Source organism: Larimichthys crocea, chromosome I (assembly GCF_000972845.2).
Source record: "Larimichthys crocea isolate SSNF chromosome I, L_crocea_2.0, whole genome shotgun sequence".
Taxonomy (NCBI): Eukaryota; Metazoa; Chordata; class Actinopteri; family Sciaenidae; genus Larimichthys; species Larimichthys crocea.
The window spans coordinates 10335716-10358453 of NC_040011.1; the positions used below are offsets into that span (position 1 = coordinate 10335716).

General features: G+C 43.5%; 1 protein-coding gene across 5 annotated transcripts in view; it reads left to right on the forward strand.

Moving 5' to 3' along the window:
• svep1 (sushi, von Willebrand factor type A, EGF and pentraxin domain containing 1) overlaps nucleotides 1-22738 on the forward strand; it is an 83680-nt gene that overhangs the window by 25312 nt on the left and 35630 nt on the right. For all 5 annotated transcript variants that reach the window (XM_027287005.1, XM_027287003.1, XM_027286996.1 and 2 more), the window contains 4 exons: nucleotides 966-1221; nucleotides 2643-2819; nucleotides 20942-21100; nucleotides 22077-22256. In XM_027287005.1, coding sequence (XP_027142806.1) covers nucleotides 1134-1221; nucleotides 2643-2819; nucleotides 20942-21100; nucleotides 22077-22256 — 604 coding nt within the window. In that variant the 5' untranslated portion in view covers nucleotides 966-1133. The remainder of the gene's footprint in view (nucleotides 1-965; nucleotides 1222-2642; nucleotides 2820-20941; nucleotides 21101-22076; nucleotides 22257-22738) is intronic.

The following is a 22738-nucleotide window of genomic DNA, read 5'->3' on the forward strand; positions in this document are numbered from 1 at the left end:
GGCAGCCTGGTCTGCGTTGCCCAGTGTTCTCTGGTGGTTTCAGACCACTGGCAAGCAGCTGCGTCGTCTGTAGGAGAAATAATTACAATTGTAGAGCTCTCTCCTTCTTTTCTGTCCCTCCTCCCCACCGTGCCCCGTGTCTTGCTGATGTAGGGTTTTGAGGAACCCTAGAATTGAGGGCTGTTTTTAGTGGTTGTGTGTGACGTTCTTCGTTATTCAATTTAGTCATGTCACTAAAGTTGGAGCTGTGTTGGTAACGTGCTGGCAGGCGATTGAATGGTCAACCTTTGCAAAACACTAACAGCATGACTACACTAACTAAGACACAACTTTGTCTCGCCTGTTAGCATAGTGTTTCTTATTCTTTGAAAGTTCATTGTTTTATGACTCTCTGGGTTTAAAGGAGTAGTTTGACATATTGGAAACCTTACCACTGTCATATCTGCTCTTTCAATATGAAGCTGGAACCAGTAACGTTTAGCCTGGCTCTGTCCTACGAACACCTCTTGTGCTGAATGAAGACACTGCAGGGCGGCTGTGGCTTGGAGGTAGAGCGGGTCGACCACCAATCAGAAAATCGGTGGTTCGATCTCCTCCAGTCTGCATGTCGAAGTGTCCTTGGGCAAGACACTGAACCCCAATTTGCTCCCGAAGGCTGCGCCATCAGTGTGTGAATGGGTGAATGAGATATGTAGTGTAAAAGTGCTTTGAGTGGTCGGAAGACTAGAAAAGCGTTATATAAGTACCGTTTATTTACCTTGCCAAGAAATGATCCGATTTAACTAAACTTAAAATATAACTAATTGTAGATTTTACTTTGTTTTTTGTTTCATTGTACGACTGAACTGAACGTAACTCTCACAGTTTAACCAACTTGAAGCAAAAGTGGTTTAAGAAGAAATGTTTGATTTGTAATCATGAAAATTCAGGCACTAAACAAGTCTTATGTTTTTCGTCTTTGACAGCAAATCCTCCGTCACTCCCGCGGTAACGCCACCAAGGTCATCTTCCTCATCACCGATGGCTACTCGAACGGCGGGGACCCTCGGCCGGTGGCGGCAGCTCTGAGGGACCGTGGTGTGGAGATCTTCACCTTGGGCATCTGGCAGGGTAACATCAGGGAGCTCCACGACATGGCCTCCCAGCCCAAGGACCAGCACTGCTACCTGGTGCACAACTTCGCCGAGTTTGAGGCCCTGGCTCGTCGTGCGCTGCATGAAGGTACGAATGACAGATGAGGATTGCTTGTACTGATTTGTTGTGCCTACACAGCTTTTCTTTTTTAGATCCTTCTGATCTCAGTTCACAGCTTTAAAGACTTATGAGATCTCACGCCTTTCCCACTTAGCCAGCTTTGTTTACATAAGGAGACATCCAGCCCTGTGTTTTGGTAAAAGGAAGCTGATGCTACTGCGGCTACTCTTGGTCTCTTTGAAGCCTCGGCGTTCCCATCATCACCATTTTGCTTGTCACCATATTTCTTAAGCGAGGGGTTTCGACCTTGTGTAAAGTCCAATGTTTACTTAAAACGAGGCAGATAATATTTCAAATGGAATCTGACAACTTAAATCACACATGGTTTCTTCTGTTATGTACTGCCAACAGCCATTATACCTCACTTCCATACAGAGTGGACCGAGTAAGAGCCTCTTCCCACACTTAAGGCGGACTTCCCACGTTTTGGTGAAAAGAGGGTTTCGGTCATGGCTCTAAAATGTAAAATATCACCGTAAAGTGTCACAGTTGACTACAACGCTGAGCGTGTAAAACACTGTAAATCATGCCGATGCACTTGCAGACTGTATATGTGAACTCTCTCTCACACACACACACACAGTGTCTGAATTCCTCGACAGTAGGTGCAGGAGTGAGTGAGACAGCACAAGGATAAGGCTGTGAGAATGAAGGCCAACACACACCGTACTATCAGCTCAGCCGCCGGCCCATCTGTCTTGAAGTCTGCCCGACGCCTCAGAGCTCACGCAGGTTTTTTCAGACATTGGGCCACATGTTGAGCCACTTTCACTGGCCATGAATCATACAGCAGAGACGTCTCTCTTCTTCTTCCTCTATGGACCTTTCTGCCTCCCTGCTCTCTCTGAATTAAGGAAAATAAAGAAGCAGGTTGACTTCTAGAAATAAAAGTTTTTGTTGTAACCCAACATCAAAGCCAGCGTTGGCCTCCGTCTTTGTCTCCCAGCTTTAAGTGCCAATCCATTTATTTTGCAGAATGTCTGTCTCAGCTCTGATTTATGGGCTTTTGTTAGAGGCTACTGTGTTTCGGAGCAATTTTTAGGCTGGGAGAAGATGATATACGACTGTTTGTGTGCTTTTAATCAGTTGTGGATGTGTGGCTCGAGGGCGCCGTGGCTTTTTATTTCTGCGGTTAAGGTGTTTGTTCACTTTGTTCTCTGATCTCTTGATGTCAGAAGTCTGCAGGAAAGCCTTTGTTTAATTCAGCCTCAATGACGTATTGTACAGAACCTGCCAGTATACTGTATCACACCATCATGATGTCAAGATCTTAAAGACTGCTTTCTCTTATTCATGCACCTTGCACACAGGTGAAGCTGTGCCAGGAACAACTAAACGCTTTAAATCATCTGATGGCAACCCGTGCTGTGTTTGTTTTCCACCCTCAGACCTCCCCACGGGCAGCTACATCCAGGAAGATCTGTCTCGCTGCTCCTCTCTGTGCGAAGCAGGCAGGGACTGCTGCGACCTGATGGCCAGCTGTAAGTGCGGCACGCACACCGGACAGTACGACTGCATCTGCGAGAAGGGATACTACGGGAAGGGCCTGCAGCACGAGTGCACAGGTAAGGACAGCCTCGCCCCTGTAATCTCAGCTGTGCCCGCAAACTCCCGTGCCAACTCGTTTTCCATCTTAAAAGTTCTCCTTTTAGGTGAATTCATCTTTTATTGGCGGAGAGCAGTGATGTAATGGTTTGAAATGATCTGTAGGGCTTTATGAGTGTGCCAGGATTTCAGATCTGCATAATGAGAGGATAGTATAATATTACTCGTTTTGTGTTTTCTGTGGAAAATAAGACACATTTTGCCCTCGGACCTCTCAGATGGAACGAATAGGAGATGGATTAGCCTAACATGCCTGTTATCTGAGCATCTAGTGTGTACTTTTTGCGTGAGTTGCCTCCTTGGTGCCCTTTTATTACCAACAGCAGAAGTCTGGACGCTTGTCACTCCTCTTGGCGAGCTTAACCAGTGTTGGTCAACATCTCTGAAGTTACAACAGTGCTTAAATAAGCAGACGACTGACCCAGTGAAAGGATGTGCCTGTGTCGTGTTTAGCTCTGCTGTTTATTGGTTTCTGCGGCACTAAAACAACACTGCAGATATAGTTTCTCTTCCTCTCGTCCTCGTCTACTTTTACCTATCAGCGACTCCTCCGAATTCAGGGCCACTTGGCCTCAGGTCGGTGCTGAGTAATGGGTGAAAGTTAAATAAGCAGCCTGTCCACTTAACGCAGCGTAAGCTTGTCCACAGGGCAGATCACTATCAACAAACCCAGTAATTTGCCGTAGAAGTGCAGGACCGAGTGCTGTGTGTGTGTGTGTGTGTGTGTTTGTGTGTCTTCAGCATCTCGGCGGCCTTCCCTCACCTCTGAATCCCAGCTCGTCACGCCACATCTCCTTCTCCACATCCAGTTTCCTCCTTTTAAATCACGTCTCGTACATCCGCGTCTTTCTTCTCGACATGCACTAAAAAGGCTGCTGTCAGTTTTGAAACGAACTGCTTTTTCTCTCTGGCTCTTATTGCTTCGCCTCCCACTTCTGTTTTCATACATATCCTTTTGAGGAACTAAAAAAAAATGTTTCATCTATCGCCAGAACACTGGCTTTTACCCTTTTTCTTCCTCACTTCTATTACTTATGTTGGAGCTCCAGGACTTATTGTTTTCTGGCTGTATACAAATATCATTTTAGAGACAAGAGCGTCTTAGATGCAGCACAGGCATGTCCCTGCATATATTAATGTGGCGTACACACACATGAAATGATTCCCTGGCTTCAGAAGATTACGCAACTCTAAATTCAAGCTGAAATTGTGGCAATGAAACAGAGTGAAAATGTGGGATGTAGGACGGCTTAAATATTTCTTGTAATCTCCGTTTAGAGTCTGAAAACTTTTAGGTCGCACGCTTTAAAGAACTCCAGTGACTCAAGTCTTTAACTCTTCTGAAAGGTCACCCCGCTGAATTGACAGATTAACTTTAAAGCAATGCGAGCGTGTTGCTTAAAATCAATCCACCCGTGCAGACAGTCGAGTTAAAACACTTGCCAGCAGCCCGCGTAACGACACATTAGCTTGTCTTCTAATTGTCCTTCCTCTGGTCTGTTAAGTCTCCAAGTTACGCGGCGTAATGTTGCAGTTTGACGCAGATGGTCTCCGTCCTCTAAGCCTAAGGTCAGAGGTTGATACATTATTTTTACTGAATATGTAATCATCAAACTCGCAGAGGAACAAAGCAGTCTGTGTGATTGTTGGAGAGCAGAACGACTAACAGATGCGCTGTCTGGTGTGTGTGTGTGTGTGTGTGTGTTTAAGTATCTGCCGTGTTAAACCTCAGTCATTTAGACGACTCGCCATCTGTGCAGGGGAGGCAGGTAGGAGGTGTAGAAGAAACCGTAGAAATTCGGATAACAATCTGCTCTAACAATAGGAAACAACGGGCCATAATTCTGCTTGTAGTTGCCCTCCAGGCCTTCCTATGTGCGCCCACATGTTTTCAATCCAGAGCGAGATAACGATACGAGGCGGGGAAGGAGGGAAAAGGCCGTTTGAGCGACAGACAAGTTTAAATGATTTAGATCGGAGTCTAAAAGTCACAGAGAGAAAAAGTTTTTCAAAGCCAAACCAAAGGGCATCGGGGTCATCATGCCAAAAAGCACGCCTCCTTAATTCTCATCAGATGTTTGTCGAGACTGGAGCCCCACTCTGCTTATTAATCTGTTTTAATGGTTTAATTAATAGCAGGGAGCAGACTGCAGAGTTTGCTCAGCTGGCTGGAGGAAGGAAGGACACAGCGAGGCGCTGCGACCGCAATTGACGACTGCTTCCTCTGTCTGTCTCTCACTCGCTCATATAACAAGGTCTCATGGGAGACACTCGATTGTGTGTAAGTCGTCATCCTCATGCTATAGAGCTGACATATACCCGGGCTGTGTCGCCGAAGCTGCTGTTGTGGACGCCTTGGCAGGCTGAGGCACTATTAGCCTTGTTCTCATCTCAGTTTTGGTTTTTGTTAAGTGGTGTGAAATACCCTCATATATGTTTTTGAACGCCACATTTATGGAGGGTTTTATTCTCTAATAACTTACGAGGCTCTTTTGATGTAGTAGTGGCTCCAAAACCAATTAGATTTGTGGTGAGAACAGTGCGTACCCAAGAAACACAGTGAGAGCAAACTCCCGCTGTTTTCAGAAAAAACAGCGTCTCTTTTAATATTCTGTTGCTTTAACCTCAATGGGTTTGGCTGAGCCGAAGGTGTTTTGTGAATTATGGGCACACCGTCTGCATCAGCAGTGCCAGGGCGCTTGAGTGGCAGACAGTCGCAGCCCTCACACTGCCAGAGTCAGACGTCGCCTCTGGTTTGCATAAGCCCGACGGTCGGTGTGTGGCTTCAGGTGGGCTCGTCGTCTAGACCGTTTCAAGAGGTTTTATTCTTCTTAGACTTTGTTTTCTCACATTTAACAGTCTTTGACACATCTGAAAATAATATGGCCGAACCTTAGGCCTGTCAGTGGATTATTATTATCATTGGCAGAAGGGCTCTGCTGGAAACACTATCCAAATCCCTACAGTGCACAGCAGTGTTGTTTATGAATCTGTCGACAGCCAAGTGAAACAGCCTCTTCCACCAAACACGACTGGAATCCCGGCAGATAGAAACAGATGATGAACCCAGTTCCTGCACAGTTTGGTTTACTCTGAGAGACCAAACAGGACGTTGTTGTCTCTCTTCAAATACCGAGAAATCCCAAGCTCGCAATATCTGCATCGCGGAAGATGACCAGAGGAATCTGGAAGTGGATAGAAGTGGGGTTGCGGGAGGGTAACATGTTTTTGTCCTGTCACACATTCTGGCTTATCAGCCTCTTCTGTAGCCTGAGAGAATGACAGGAGATCTGGACTGTGTTAATGTGGAGTCAGCGCAGGCTTTGTTCTCAGGACGGGATGAATGAGAGAGCACAAAAGTATGTACATTTAGATACAAGATTCAGATTCTAAATACTATGAATCCTATTTAATAGAAATACTTTTTACTCCACCACATTTATTTGATGACCTCAGTTACTTTGTAAGATAAGACTTGGTGAAATTCACAATTATACAAATACTTGTATACAGGTCTTTTAATATTTCTGAGAGGTTGTTTGGAAGATTTTGGATTCAACACCATTGATGATAAAATCCTGGATAAAGGTCAGGCTGTGTCTTACAGTCACATTGCCACATGTCACCTGTCAGTTTGTTGCTCGAGTGAGTCAATTCTGACCTTAGTTACAGTTACCATGGCTACAGTAGTAGTATTTGGATCAATCTAAGCAAATTAATGGTAGTTCTCACATGATGCGAGTTGAATATGACAAGTGAGGCAAGCATATAGCATGTGGGAAATATTAAAAATATGAGCTATGGATGAAAACTGTTTCCAAGTTTAAGAATGACCTTTTATACTCGTTATTCTGTCTGTTATTGTTTCTCTGTATGCAAGTAATAGTTAGGACCATAAGTCCCTCACATTGTGTCTGAGTAGATCCTGTTCCGATGAAATATTCACAGTTTATTGATGGATGATTGGAATATGAACCATTGGCTTACTGTTCATTATCATCTTGACGGTTATCAAGATAAGTGCTGTTGCCTGGATTGCCATGAGTACAACAAACTATTTCCTCCTCAGAGCTGATAACTGGAAGAATTGCTCAATGTTTACAATATTTAATAATATCTAAAAGATATTAAAGTCTCTTGGTCCCAAGAGGAGACACGTGGCTGCAGTGAGCCACGACTCAACCCTGAACACATCCATCTGAATGAGAATGACAACGAGAGAGAGGTGGAATTTGTTAAATGTTAAGTAGGTCTATGAGAAGTGTCGAAATCGGAGGAATGTTGCAATCATTATTTCCTTTCCTCTCTCCTTTCTCTCTCTGGCCTCACCTCCCTCGCAGAGGTCTTCAGCGTAAATGAGGATTAGTCAGAATAAAAGCTACAAAGGATAAATGTTTTGTTTTTTTTAGGGGGGGGGGCGTCTCGGAGGAATGTGGCCGGACTTGACACCACGTCGGTTATCATCCTGCACCGTCATGCTTACACACAAGTATACACTACGCAGTGATCAACACACACGCACAGCCACATGTTTTTGGCGTGCTTTGCGTGCGCTCACCTCTGGCCCATTCAAACACGCCACATTCAAGGATCTGACACGTACCAGACGCCTGTCTGAGGAGGCAATAGTGTAGAGCCTGGCCTGTTTCTATCACCTGAGAGAGCACAGACACCACATGCTGTAGTTATAATGTATTACAATAGAGTTGCACACTTGAATTGGATCTTTGTTAAGAAACGTTTAGAAAAATGTCAAACAATTCTCAATGAATGTAAATCTAGCTGCTCTTATATTAAGACTTTGTAAACATAGCAGTGGATGGACAGTATCACCCCGTGCAGTACCACCATGTATCTCTCTCTTTATTCTCTCTGTGTCTTTGCTTCTCTTCTTTGGCTCTACAGATTAAATGTGAGGACCCTGATTTCTTCTTCTTTGAATTACTAATCTTCATTTCATTCTAATTAAGATTATTCAATCACTGTGAATCGGCAAACTCTTCCCGATGAATGTTGAATGTTTCTGTTTTGGCACAGAAGCACGCAGAAATTCACGGTCTCATTGGATTACAGCTGTTGCCTAGTGATGTGATTGTAATCATAAACTACTTAGCGTGTGTGTGTGTGTGTGTGTGTGTGTCTCTGTGTTTACTCTGTCTTTTAGCATGTGTTCCTTTCTGACTGTCAAGGCTGAAAGAAAATCTGTATACAGTGTGTTGCTGGAAACAGTCATTATGTGTGGTTTGTCCAGTGTTTGCACACTCCAGCTTGTCTTCAGGTCTGTCCATGTCTGTCCCCAGGTTGGTAAATACATTACTAGGCTTAATTACAAACTCATTTCAGTAGTCTAAATAATGAATCAAATAGTACATTAGACTATGTTCTCAAAGAAAATAGTTAAAGGGGTTGCATTAAAAAGTTAGAGACCATTAAAAGACCAACAGTAAAACATTACAGACTATAATTTTCGATACACCCCTAATAAAAACAATAAAATTATGTTTTTTTTCCTTCTTTTTTTGTGCCTTTTATGCCTTTATTTTATCGACAACGTTGCTAAAAGCCAAACATTGAGCAGGTGGGACAGCACATTCGATTACAGCTTGGTGCCACTGTCTAAAAGTCAGTCCTCTTTTCTGTGACGTGTCTGTAGAGGCTGCCGAGCCCAGCTCCGGTTCTGGCACAACACTGGTTCACTCTCTGTCGGTATTCACCGCTATTCCCCCCCTCGACCTGGGCCTGAAGTGAAGTAAAGTAAGTAAAGCAAGTAAAGCTATCTGTCCATCAGGAAACTCTGTAAATTGCTGAGAGTTGAGGCAGAGCAGCCGCAGGACATGAGAGGGAAAACCAGAAAACATTTTCTCCATAAAATACGATCCAGTTTCACCTCAAACAGTAACATAACCCTTACAAAGTTACATATCGCAAAAACAGGTGTACAGGGCGCAGACTGAGAATCACAGAGACAACATTCACCTGATTCACCATTGGTGTGTCGTTTTCAAGATGTCATTGACCAAAATGTTAGTCAAGGGAAAGAGTCGACCCCCATGTTGGTGCTAGACGAGAGGTCAAAGTTAGCCGAATCCAGCTTGTTCTGGATCGGCATGTTAGACGAACAGAAAATTGACATTCATTAGTGCCACTGCCAGCAGAGCGATTAAGGCAGCCTAATACTTCACAGTGACTTCCTGTTTGTTCAGTCACGGTAATTTGTTTTCAAAAGTAAATATATTTCTCCCAGAGTGGTGAACTCGTCCAACATGTTACGTAAACATGCGCATAAAGAGTCTCTATTTCCTCTAACTGCACAAATCCTAATCCCCACAGCATCAATAACCACAGCAGACTGTCTGCTTCTGTACAGCCTGGGTCTTTCCAAGTCCTTGTTTCTCAATATTTCTGTGGTGAAAATAAAAGCTTCAGTTGCTCAACATAAATTCTGGCCCAGTTTTGATACAGTTATGAGCCTGGGGCAAATGCCTGGGATTTCCTAAGGACAAGAAGAGGAGGGGGCTGGTTAAGTACCACCACCCCGTGACTCCCCCCCATTGATTGCTTAAACTGATTGGATGGAAATTTAGGTTTGTATTTTTCTTTGGTGAGCAGAGTGGAAAGAGAAGGAGGGAGGGCAATTCCTTACCCTGGAGTCATGCATCTTTTGTGGTGGACGGATGGAGAGCTTTCAGTGACTGTGCAAAGATCAGACTGGCTCTGTGCCAGGCACAAAGAGAGAGAGAGAGAGAAAGAGGGTTGGGGGCTACTACCACTAATAAGCTCGGTAATAAAGATTATTTATATGGAACATAACTGCAAAATGATTTACAGCCCGTAAGATATTATGTGATTTTCTGATATGATGTTATGTTAATAAAAAGCCAGACAAATAAAACATCAAAATGTGATTACAGAGGAATGAAACAGGCATATAAGTAAAGTTTAAACCACGTATAAAGTGGACTGAGCAGCCTGTATGAACCTGCTTGTGAAAGTGTCTTTATGAGTGATTAAATAGAACCCCAACACCTCGAGAGGACCAGCTGCAGCTCCTCAGCCATGTGGCACCGTAACGCAAAGAAACAAACCCTCCCAGACTCATTCATGGCTGTCATGAATAAATGATGTTGAATAAAGTAGTACTTTTTTTTTCTTCTTTATACACCTTGAGTGTTATTTTTGTAGTTGTGGCAACAGTGCTCAAGAGCCAGGAGACGGGAATCAGTGAACAAGTTCATTGAGGATAAGGGTGCCTGGGGGTCTATGATGAGGAGGAGGTGCTGGTGGTGGTGAATAATCCAAGAAGTGGAGACAAGACTGGGCTGATCGTAGCAAAAATCCACGTAGGTGACTGAACAGTCTGGCCGAGTCTGGAAGGTCGAGTTGGTCTTTTATCAGGGTGAATGGACACAGGTGTGATAGTCAGGCAGGTGAGAAGGAAAACTGGCAACAGGCAAAGACAGACAGGACAAACATGACGTACACAGAGGCATAACCTCTCTCCCCTTATCCCTCATTTATTGTCCCCAGAGGATGGATTAAAGTCCCCTCTGTCCCCTGACTTTCTCGATCCAGCGCCACCACAAGTTCAAAAATATAATTTGCTGAATACTTTGCTAATCGTGGTGAACATTATACCTACTTAACTTCCGTATATTAACACTGACATTGTTTTGAGTGATAAAACTATTACCCAAACCAAACTGGCCATTGTTCATCTATCACAATTCACAGGCCAACTTTGTGGGTCAACTTTGACCTCCTGTATTTTCCGTAGTGGTGTGCTCGCAGTTTTACTGCCCAACGAGACATCATTACCCGCACATTGGACAGGCTCCCTTTGGGTTTTACCTTTCAAATAAAGTGGATCATAACGAGGCTAAATTTGTTTACAACCCGCCTTGATCACCTGAATTCTCGTGTTTCTTGTCCTCTTTGGAAACGCAGCGGTCATCAATCTCAGCTATTGTTTTATGAGCACGATGTTATTACAGCAGATATAAATGGATGGCCAGAGCTATGAAAATAAAGCCCACGTTTGCAATAAAGCAGAGTAATCCTTTAACAAGTGAAATGAGGGAGAACTAAAGCAAAACAGGAGGTACAGCCAGTGAATGAAAATTTGGCAGCTCACCAAAAAGGAGTTTTTGTGTTGAGTCCAGCGTCTGAGCTGCCCTCAGGTGTTTTTCCGGACAGTCTTTCATGTCATTTGGTGTTTGAAGTTCTCGCTTCAGAGCAGACTGTACACATCAGTCTTAAAGCACAGGCTGTGTTGTTATCCATATTAGTCCGTCCCTCAGCGCCACATGTCTCCAGCCCCCGTTCCATCCTCTCTCCCCTCATTAAACGACACATATAGGTCTGTAAAAAAGTCCTAATTGATGACTACTGCTGCTGTGTTTGTAGGTCAGGGATGCTGTAAAAGCAGACACGACTTGTGTTATAAACTGAGGCCACTCTGTGTGTGTGTGTGTGTGTGTGTGTGTGTGTGTGTGTGTGTGCAAAAGAAGAGACAGAGATGAAGGAGGCAGTGAGGCTATAAACTATGCCTAATAGGACCCTGTTCTCTGCGGGAGAGCATGAAAAACAAGGAGCCGTGAAACAGCCACCGGTGCGAAGCAGAACCTCGCTGTGTCATTACCACTCCTCCTGCGTCCATCCTTCCCTCCATCTCTCTTTCCATCACGCCGTCAATTTCTCTTTTATTCTCCTCCTGCCTCACACAGCTAGATCTGACTCCACTTCACGTCTTTGTCTTTCCGAAGCTTTTCCTTCTTCATCTGCTGGACCAGAAAGAGCTCCTGTGAAAGCTGCTCTGATCTGATCTACCTTGAGCATTAACCACAAACATACACGCTCAGATATACGGACAGTCGTGTAATGTTGTTTCTGATGTTTCTGTCAATGATTTTAACGTCTGATAGTAGTTTTAGTAATAAATTACATCAAAATTGTTCATTTTCAATCAATATTACAGTCAGGCATTCATAAATATCATTATTTTTTGATAGACTAACCGATCTCTGTTGACTTCTTTGAGCAATTAAGTTATTATTTTACTTTACTGAAAATACTCCAGTATTCTTTATGAAACAGTGAAAAACACATTTACAGGTTACTGTTTTTATAACCTCCAACAAATCATGCAGCGAAGATTATCAGCATTAGACCACATGATAGATTTCTGTCTTTGTTCACCAGTTCACTACAAGATATTTATTGTATAGTAGTGGCTGAAGAGTTGCAGGAACATGCCAACATCTTCTTCTTGATTTTTTTTTTTGTACTTTTTTTCTTTCACACATAATTTAAACTGACAAATGTGTCCATGGGAATTTAAGATGGAATGAATTTCTCCTGTGGCATCTTAAGTGTTTTCCTCCAGTGTCTTTTTCAAGGCCTTTGCCCCCCCTTCAGATCCAACATGTTCGTCCCTCTCTGTGACCCCCATCCATCTCTGGATGTTTTCACCGACCCTCTTCAGTGATCTTTGGGTTCCCTCCTACTTCCTTTCACTTTCTGATCTTCCCGTTATGTGTGTGTGTGTGTGTGTGTGTGTGTGTGTGTGTGTGTGAGCTGTTGACTGAAATCTCTCCAGTTGGTGGGAGGTGATGAAGAGGGACACACGCTACGTCAAAGGTCAGAGGCTAAGGATGGAGGAAGTCGGCAGCTGCCAGCTTTCTGGAAGAGAAGCATCTGTCTCTTTGTTTTTCTCCCACCAATCAGCTCCCGTTCAGATTCAGATCGCCGCTTTGCGGTAGAAACAGTGTGTGTGCGTGAGCGTAACATAAAAATGTTTTGGGCTGTGAGACGGTGTTTGGGCGTGGAGAGTTGGCAGGACGACCCAGCGCAGACACTCAACTGAGAGAGACTCATTTAGATTATCATCTGCACACAATAACAACACGTGTGGATGTGTAAAGATAAGACCGAAAAACACACACACACACACACACTGGGCCTGTGTCATGTTAGTGAATCCATTTAGCGAACCCTGAACTCACAATCCCACAAGGAAACATCAGCTCCGAGACTGCTGTGGGAACTGTGCGTGTGTGGTTTAAGTGTGTGCACGTACAGTACATCTGACAACACGTCCTTCAAATATGAAATCCTGGAAGAATTTGGTGAAATGGTGATGCAGTGTTATGCTACGTTGTCCCCAGCGTACTGAGATCATACCGCAGTCCTTTATCACAACATTTCTCAGCACACTGACATCTGTAATCAGGCACACCAGACCGGGGGACCAACCTGTGTTTGCACAGTTGTTTAGCGGTTCGCCTCGCTCTCCCCATCGAATCCAAGTGTGCCTCGAGTCTGTAATAAGCGAGCAGGACAGTCTCCCTGTCCTTGGGAATCCATAAGAGGTATCTAGCAATTGCGGTGAAGTCATACTCCTTCGGGAATAGGATTGAATAATAAGCAGGCAAACAGCGACCGAACTTCCTCAGTTTCATCTCCAAAGACTGCCTTGCATCACATCGGAGAAGTTCTGCGTTCTTGGGAAGAGGGGATCCGTGGAGGTCTGTTTTTTCCCCCCCAGATGGAGAGTGTGTAGGTGGACAGCTGTACGGCAGCCACATCTCACCCCCACCCCCCCAACCCCCCTTTTTCACAATCCAGCTGGAGAGCAGATCAGACTTTCAACGAGACTCTGCTGATGCGATTAAGATCGTCCAGACATTCCACTGGGATGGGATTCCCAAATATATTCTTTTTTTTTGCTACAGGTGACCCATGTATTGAGGTTGGACAGTTCCCGTGATCCTTATCGTTGCGAACGCAGACACGTCATACTAAACTTGGTTTCAGTGTTTGAGTCTGTGAGGGCAAAACGTAACTCCAAGCAGTGCAGAAACAAGACCAGGTGACAGCTGTCTATAGGCTGATTCCTCTCAGTGGACTTTAAGTCAGAAACCTGCTGCTCGAAGCTTCCCGGCACATAATAAATAGTTGAAATCGTCGTTTTATTAGAGCTAGTGACATGCTGAGGGACACAGCAGGGGTACATTTTCCTTATTTACGCCACATCATGTTTGGCACTTGCTCAGCAATGCTGTGATTCAGTAGCTTCTCGGAACAACAAGACCTCACAGATTCATCATCACTCATCTTCATGAGGTCACTAGCTTCGTAAAAACTCTGTTTTCAAATTTGGTATTATTATTATTATGCAACAAAGATCACAGGCTGGAAACAAACTAGTTGCGTAAGCCACTGCTCTCTTGTTACGGTCTCTTGTCAGTGAAGTGCAACGATTGGAGGGTCTACGGCTGAACGTAGAGGTGTGGTCTTCAATCGGTGCTGTCAAAGCTAAATGTGTTTGACTTGTAGGATTGGAGTGTTCATATTATTTGCACATACGTGTCCTTTACATTCCTCCCATCCCAACGATTCAACCTCGCCCGGTGGTCCAGCTGAATCCTGCATGTGATGCATAAAGGCTGCCGGCTCCGAATAAATGTATATACAGACGGTGTTTACCTGAAATGAAACTGAGAACTGGTTTTCTTGTCCCCGTCAGGCCTTTGTGTGAATGTGTGTCTGCCTTTGCGGGCTAGACTATACATTTTAATTGTCCATTTCCATTGTCTATTTATGCACCTCAAGTGCGCATGGGAAGCGTCAGTTAAGAGCGGAAAGTTTCCTTTGCATGTGAACATTGTTTCCTCAGTGAAATACCCTGGAATTTAAGGCCCAACTTAACAACATTTCTTGTGTGAGAGGGCCTTCGACCACAAGTGGCCCCTGTCCAGATCCAGATTCAGCGGCCCGCTTGCAATATTGCTGGACTTCCTAGGAGTCCATTGTTTTTGGCTTTGAAGATGGCAGACGGACAGAATTGGGTCACGCCATCGCAAATACAGGATCACAGAAGTATTTGCTGCTTTTATTGTCTGCTTTGCACATAATGCCCATAATGTTAACTACTCACAGTGTCAGCGACAGTTCCCTGAATCTATATGTTGTTGTTTTGTGTAGAAAGACAACTGATTGCTGATATTAATGTACTTCTTTATCTCCATTGTAAATACCTGAGGATATTCCCACATGGCAGCAACACCAAACAGAGGCTGGCAACAAGAAAGAACAAGATCCTCCCTCTATCCGAGGCTGGGTATCAGCATCGAATGCCTGATCGTATGTTCAGGCTTGTTAAGTTATTCTTTGATCAGACTGAATCAGATAATAATTGTAACCTTAGACTGTAATTTTATTTGGCAAAGTTCTGATGCATAGATCAGTTTGGCATATTTTCATTAAATAAAAGATGGTTATGACAAGCTTATATACTTCAAAGTAAGGTAATAAAAAGGGCTTTTTTTCTCTAAGTCATCTGTATTTTTTCACCAGTTTTATCACCATAGTTAAAGCGCAAACAAACAAACAAAAAAAGGTCAGGGCAGCGTATGCGTGACACCTTCGGTATCGTCTCAGAGTGTGGCCGCCACCACGTTAGCCATTCCTGTCCCTTCAACCTCCCGCTAATCTAAAGCTATAGAGACCAAAACCGTTTTTTTATACCGAGCTGCAAACATGTAACTAACTGCATTTTTTGGCACTTCCGCATTGGCTTCACTTCCCAGCCGCAGAGGTTGCCGCTTGGTCATCGCACAGGGCGACTTTGTTTTGTTTTGTATTTTTAGTCGGATAACATTTCAGTGGTTTCAGATTTTGTTCTCATAAGTGATAAAATGTACACATAGGGACAGATGATATAGTGAGTACAGCAAAGACGAAGAAGAAAAGAGACATTTATCTGTCCATCTGTCTGTCACAAGTGGCCCTCTCCATCTTACTTGTGTGCAAATGTAACAGAGCTGAATAGAGCTGGTTTTTATCCTAAGTTTTCAGTACCTGCACTAGTAGTACCAAAATAATAACTTTTCTTCAAACCTTTTTTTTACATTTACCAATCCAAGTTTTGAAGTACAAGCAGTACAAGAGCTTTGCTTGTCTTAAATGAGCAAAATTATAATTTAGATCAAGAACTATCTGATCAAAGAGTACGTAAAGAGGATCTGACCAGATGTTTGATGCACAGATGTACTTGTCAACCGCGCAACCTGCACAATTTGTCTATTTCGAGGTGGAAAATCTAAGTTTACTTAAGTTCATTCTCCCTGTTATGAAGAATAAGTAGTTTATATTGAAGATGACATGTCGGGAAGCGGTGTGTGTATGAGTACTGTATGGATTGGCATGTGCGTTTGTAAGCATGTGTTTGTGGATTTTGTTGGACTAAGCAGAATATAAAAACCACTCTCTCTCTTTCTCTGTTTGTCATTGTGGCTGAGGAGACAGCTGTTCTGGATCTCCTTTCATCGTTTCCGTCCCAGTCTGTTTTTAGGCCTTGCTAATCGAACACAGCCTCCCCCCAGAGACAGGAGAGATTCTCGTGTGATAGTAACTTTGGCTCCGCGACCAGACGTGTCTGCCAGTTTGAATGACTTACTTCATATTAGCAAAAAGGACTTTAACAGATGAACTGGCCTGTGCTCGGTTTTGTCATCATCTTTTCTTTTTGCGTCCCCCTTTTTAATTATAGGAGTATTCTTATTTGTATTCAGAGCTGATGTTTGGGCTTAATGCTGTCGAGTCAGGGTTAGTATCTTAAAGCCTCAAGTGATGAAGTCATCTCTGAAATGACATTTTAACATGGGGACTTATGGTGACTGACTCGTTCTGTTGCCAGCCTCAAGTGGACGTTCGAGGAACTGCAGTCTTTGGACTTCACAGTTATGGAGGTTGCCGCTTGAGCATAAGACGGCCGGATCTCTGACTGTCAGTGGTCAATGCAGGAGCCAGGGTTCGATGATGAAGAATGTGTGGAACGAAGAAGAACAATATGTCTGCCTCTTTATGAGTCCACGAAGAATAAAGTTGGTGTTATTCTGGATTTTTCTTGATGTCCATGAAACGACCAACAATGAATTGGAGTGTCTCGAAGTACTTTTACAATAGAGGTCAAAACCAGGAAGGGAAACTTCACCAGGTAAGATTCAGGCAAAGAATCAAAGTCCAACAATGAACGCTGGAATGTTTCGCACAGTGTAATAAGACTTTCTGGCAGAAGGCGAGTGGAAGTCGGCCGGTATGAATACCAAAGAGGTAATCGAAGGGAATAGGAAGCAAGTGAGTGAGTGGTTGGAGTAGGTTGGATGATTAAAGTGGAGGGAACAGGGTTAAGGGAGGACAGGGAGGGTGTGGCTAGGTCTGAGGTAGTAAAAAAAAAAACCCAAGCAGATTGAAGGATTACACCACAGAGAGATCAGGAGTTACGGTTTTAGCTACTGTACACAGACAAATGATTCAAAGGATCACCATTCATTGTGGATTCTTGGGTGGATTTGTTGGCAATGAGAAAAATGCACCAGATTTATGATTTCACAGGAGGCAGAGCAGACTTCAGGTCAGAGGTTGAGGGAGTTGGTCACCTGTTTGCAGGAATGATGGACGAGGCAATGACCTTGTTGGAAAAATCATTATTATATATTTATAACTCTGTTTATCTTATCAACGTGTCATCTCAAAATAGGTTGTTTGGCTGTTCTCACGACTTCTTTTATTAAAGTAATATTTCTGTCTGATGTAGCAGTTTTCAGAGATAATACAAAAAAAAACATCTTTCCCAAAAGGACGTTACTGTATGAGAATCGGAAAGTATGAACGATGGCTTAACGTCATTTTTAGTTATTAAATATTGCTTTAACTTAAAATAAATAGCTTGTGATCATAGAGGCTCGCTCTTTCCTTTCCGTAGATCATTACCGTGTACAGTAGTTCTCTTTGACCAGCTGCTGTCTCTCCATATGGTTACAGCCAGTCCAGAAACAGCAGGCTCTTTCTGTTTTATGGTCATCTGGCCCGCCGACGGTCCACTTCCTCCCTAAATGAAGGGTACAGCGCAGCAGAGTTAACTCCGCAGCCATAGGCAGTAAGTAGACGGGGCCCAAAACCGGCCGCTGCGTAATCCAGACGGGGTCCAAGCACAATTAGTTTCAGCAAGGGGTCTGACTTTTTGGCTCAAGTCGTGGAGAAGTGATACACAGTTTTCTCCATGTTCACCTTCCAGCCTTTCCTTTTTGTATTTTACATTTCATCCCTTCCCTCCATCGTCCAGATTCCCGTAGCCAGGTCTGGCTCTTTCTAAACTCCGTGTGCGGGTGTGGTGACTATGCATCTGGCTGTGTACATTACTACCTGCCAGCAGTTGAAATTTTATATTTTTTTTGATACAGTATTTCCACTGTTGCACTCTGGGTGAATTATTATTCGCATTAAAAAGATGGCTCGGCTTCCTGTAAACCTTAAATGAAGCCGTAAAACAGATTCGCGAGGGCTTGAACGGAGGAGACACTTTCACGGTCTTATGTAAGCGGCCTCCTCTGACTTTAAAAGACACAGGACGGAGAGGTTGCATCGACTGCTTTTGTTATCAAGTGAAAGCTGCAGACTGGACAACACACAACATGCTTTTCTGTGTGTACTTGTGTGTGTTTGATGTGGGTTACTGGGTGCGTTTCGGTGCCAGCAGCCAGTCTTGGTTAATATCTGCTGGCTGACCTGCTGCTGGGTTTCAGCTGAGGGGGTGGAGGGGAGGGCGTGGTGACGGGCCAGGCTGGCATTGGCTCAGCAGTGGAAATTCACACCTGGTCTCTGGCTTAGGGGCGAGTAAATGAGTTGTGAGGAATATTAGTACTGTGGATTCTCTGTTGCCTACCGTACAGAGCAGCTCGTAATTGAAGTGGCTTGAATGTTTTTTTGACAAAGTTTACTCAAGCTTACCGTCAAACTGGAGACTGATCTGACGCCAACGGGGATATAAGATGATATTTTTTTGTCCCCAAATAGTTTTTAAAGTTCATAACTATCCCACGTGGATACAAGTTTTTTATTTATTAAAAGTGTTTAAATGGTGTGTGTGGGTGTGGGTTGTGAAAGTTTATGATTTTTCTCATTTAAAGTGTCTCAGAAACTGTCTGAAACTTTTTTTTCTCCGCCTGTAGCCTGTTTTGATTTGGAAACTGCCGAGTTTGTTTTTCCAATTAATGCAAACAACGTTTTGGATCTGCTCGAACAGACCGTGACGCGAGTAACAGCGCACGCTGTGACCTGTAAACAAATCAACTTAATTTGATATTTATGTAATATAATTCTGTCTAATCTGTTTGTAATTCCATGTGGCTTAGCAGTAAATGTCTCCGAATGGTTGCAGGCTTCGGTGAACACGTCACACATACATCTGTATCAAAGATGGACCGAGAAACTAGTCACATCACACGGTAGTTAGGAAGCTGAAGCCTCTGTTCTTCTGGCTTCTGTAACTCATTTCTTTTATTTGGGCTTTTTGAGTCGTTTACTTTCCAGACAAATCAACTCCATCATAACTTAGTTTTATCCAAAGTCTTTAAACTCAACAGCACTCACTTCTCAAATAATTCTGTGCCGTCTGCAGACTCCTGCTGTATGGTGTTTGTTGAAAGCTGCTAAACAAGAGAAATGTTGAATAAACCATGATACTGATCATGCTGTTGTAAACAAATCAAGTGAGACTTGGATTTTAGTCAGTAGCGTTGGTACAAATGTCATGAGGGTTTCCTCACTTCTGGAACATAACCTGGAAGTTCTGGTTTCACTTCAGCTCCCTGTAAAGCTGAAATAGAAGCGTTTACTCCACACTTGATTGAACAGAACATGCATTCATGCATGGATTTACGCACGTTCGTGGATATTTAACACCAATTTTCACATTTAAAAAATATTATTTCATTATTTCTGTATAAACAAAAAAAAGCCATCAGTGTCCAAACCATACTGCACAATGACTAATGACTAACGATGAATAAAACAAGTTACAAATAGCACAGTGGTGTACATAAAGTTAGAGATATACCACAGTGTATGAACCACAACAGACCCCTAGTGAGCGTCTCACATCTAAAAAGCATTAACCGAGCATACAAACATTAGTTAATCGAGTCATTTTGTACTCGTTACCAAGATGCTTTAGAAACTCAAACTGTGGGTGTGACGGTAAAACAGTTTCTGTAAATAGAAACCTCGGTCATCACAGATCCAGTGGCTGTAACGTGTTTGTGCTTCCTTATAAAGAAGTTTAGATCCACAGGAACAGAAAATCGCCTCGAGTGACTGATAAAGGTTTTCTGTGAATTATGGGAATTATCATCACAGCAGATTGCTCGTGTGAAACGACCCGTACAACGGATGATAGGAAGGGCTGTTGTTCCTGGTAATGCCATAATTCACATAAAGGGAATCAGAACTTTGGAGATAATTTAAAGTAGTTAATCCAAAAAACATCAGAGACTCTTGAGACCGCCGGACATCAGGGAACTTGGACGTACAGTGAGTTACATCACGTCTAATCAGGTATTTTGTAATTTATGAAAGTAACTATGTGAGAGTAACCTTTAAACCTGATAAGACCTCATGATGGATTCAGTTGTTCACTTTCACTCCTCTGCTGCGCGAGCGATGCGCTGAGGCTGGTTTTTGTGCAGGCTGATTGATGGCGGATGAAAGAATGTTGGAGGACCTTCGCATGACCCCTGTTTCTTCATCTTTACAGCATGTCGTCCTCTGATCGGACTCAGGTGATTCTAATGGGAAACATACCGAGTGCAGGTGCAGGTGATCAAAAAGGTTTTCTCTAACGCAGCCCATGTGCGTTTACATGCGAACTCGTTTTAGATGTTCATAAACCGCTCGTTTATTGTCGCATTTCTTCCTAATGAAGATCGTCCTGTCCCCCTGCTTGGAATAATTAAGACGCTAAGTGAACTACGTCTTTTTTACCTAGCCACTGAGATCATTTTGTAATTTCTGTCACATTTTCCGCCACTACATGTCCAGACATGATCAAAGTGTTCTCATAAATCTGTAAAGCTGTTTTTCAGTTTCAGTCACGAGGCAGTTTTTCATTTCAGCTTAATTCTCTTTTATACATGTCCATCATCCAAGCTTTCCATCCAGCTGTCTCTCTGTGTCCGTGCGCGACTTTCCATACGTCTACAGCGAGCACTAACCGCAGCGTTTCTCCTCTTTCCCCTCCTACCAGCATGTCCACCCGGCACCTACAAACCAGAGGGAACACCAGGAGGCCTGAGCACCTGCCTGCCGTGCCCCGACCTGCAGCACACCTCCCAGCCTGGCAGCACCTCCTTCAGTGACTGCGTCTGCAGGCCGGGCTATCAGCCAATAGGCATGACCTGCCAGGGTAAGAGGAACCGACCTGTTAACTGCAGAGTCAGCAACATTTGATTGAGTCTTAAAAAATTCACTTTTGATTAAACAGACTAGTGAGTCAACCTGTGTCAGAGAGCTTTCACGTTACTGTTTTAGACAATAAATGCTGCATATGATATGTCTGTAGCAGTAATAACAACAATAATGTTGGACTAATAATGAAAATATAGTATATCTTTAATTCTGTTGATTTCCATTATTATACTCGATCAGATGGAGCAGATTTTATGATTTTTATGCCTTTTTTGGGCACTGTGATACAGTTTTGAATTCATCCCTCATGAGTGAGAAGAAATGCGCCGGATCTGACCGCAAGAGGGTTAATTAAGAATAACTTACCTGACTTATCTAACAGGAAACAGAAAAATAAAATCCCTCCTTCCAAGGTCAAACTTCAGCTCTTCATCTCTGTCCGACCCCGACAAGTCAGTCAGTCGGTCGAGGCAAGCAGGCCGCTGTGTCATTCAGCTGGAACCCTGGAAATAGTTTTCAGGACTTGTGACTTTGCAGTGATACGCGTGTTTCATAGAGTAAGAAATGTAGCAATGAAAAGCACGAAGGTTTGTAAATGTAGTGAAGATTAATCAGCTGGAACCGAAACAGTATTCAAGAGGAGTGTGAGGTTAGTATCAGTGTCGTGTATTATTAATCTGCCTCCAGTAATTTCTCTGGCCCGGCCCATTCCTTGAAGAATGATCCAGTGATTTCCACACTCCAGTTCATGTGAAGACAATGATGCTCATTAATCATCGGTTTTTATGGACTCTCTTCCTCCCTCCGTATAGATGGGAGAGAGAATGTTTGACAACCTGTAATTTTCCACTTTCGTGCTTTCTTATTCTTTTTGTCTGGATCATTAACTTTCCACCGAGACCCCGAGTCAGTGTTTCCCACCAGCAGCCTTGTGTGTTTATGTGTGTGTGTTCTCCTGTCTTCTCTTCTTGCAGTGGTGTACTGTCCCCCGCTGTATCCTCCAGCAAATGGCTTTTTCATCCAGAACGTATGCAACAACCACTTCGAGGCGGCCTGCGGCGTACGATGCGATCCGGATTTTGACCTCCAGGGGACGGGCATCAGACTGTGCCAGGCTGACGGCACCTGGTCAGGAACACCTGCCAGCTGCGTAGGTGAGTAAGACACATCACAGGCAGAGGCATCCTCCTGTCAGATGTCTGAGTTCAACATTTCAACATTCACACCGCCTGTTATCTGCTGCTCTATGAAGGGCAGCTTTATATGCCGATTATTTCTCAATTAATACTTTAAAAAATGACAGAAGATTATGAAAGATTCCCCGATTGTTTGCTTATTGGCCCTGTGATGAACTGGTGTACAGGGTGTTCCATGCCTCTCGCCTTAAGTCAGGCCAACAATGATAAGCGGATACAGAAAGTAGATGGATGGATATTCCCTCATTACAAGCAAAATCCAAAGATACCAACTTGACAGTGATATAAAAATGGAGAAAATCATTATCTAGTTTGAGCAAAGGATAACCAAATATGTGTAATTCTACCTTCAGTCTTTCAAATAAAGGTTATAGAGGAGCTTTCATCGTCTCACCTGCTTTGTACTTAAAAAGCAGAGACTGCTGTTGGCCGAGCACTTT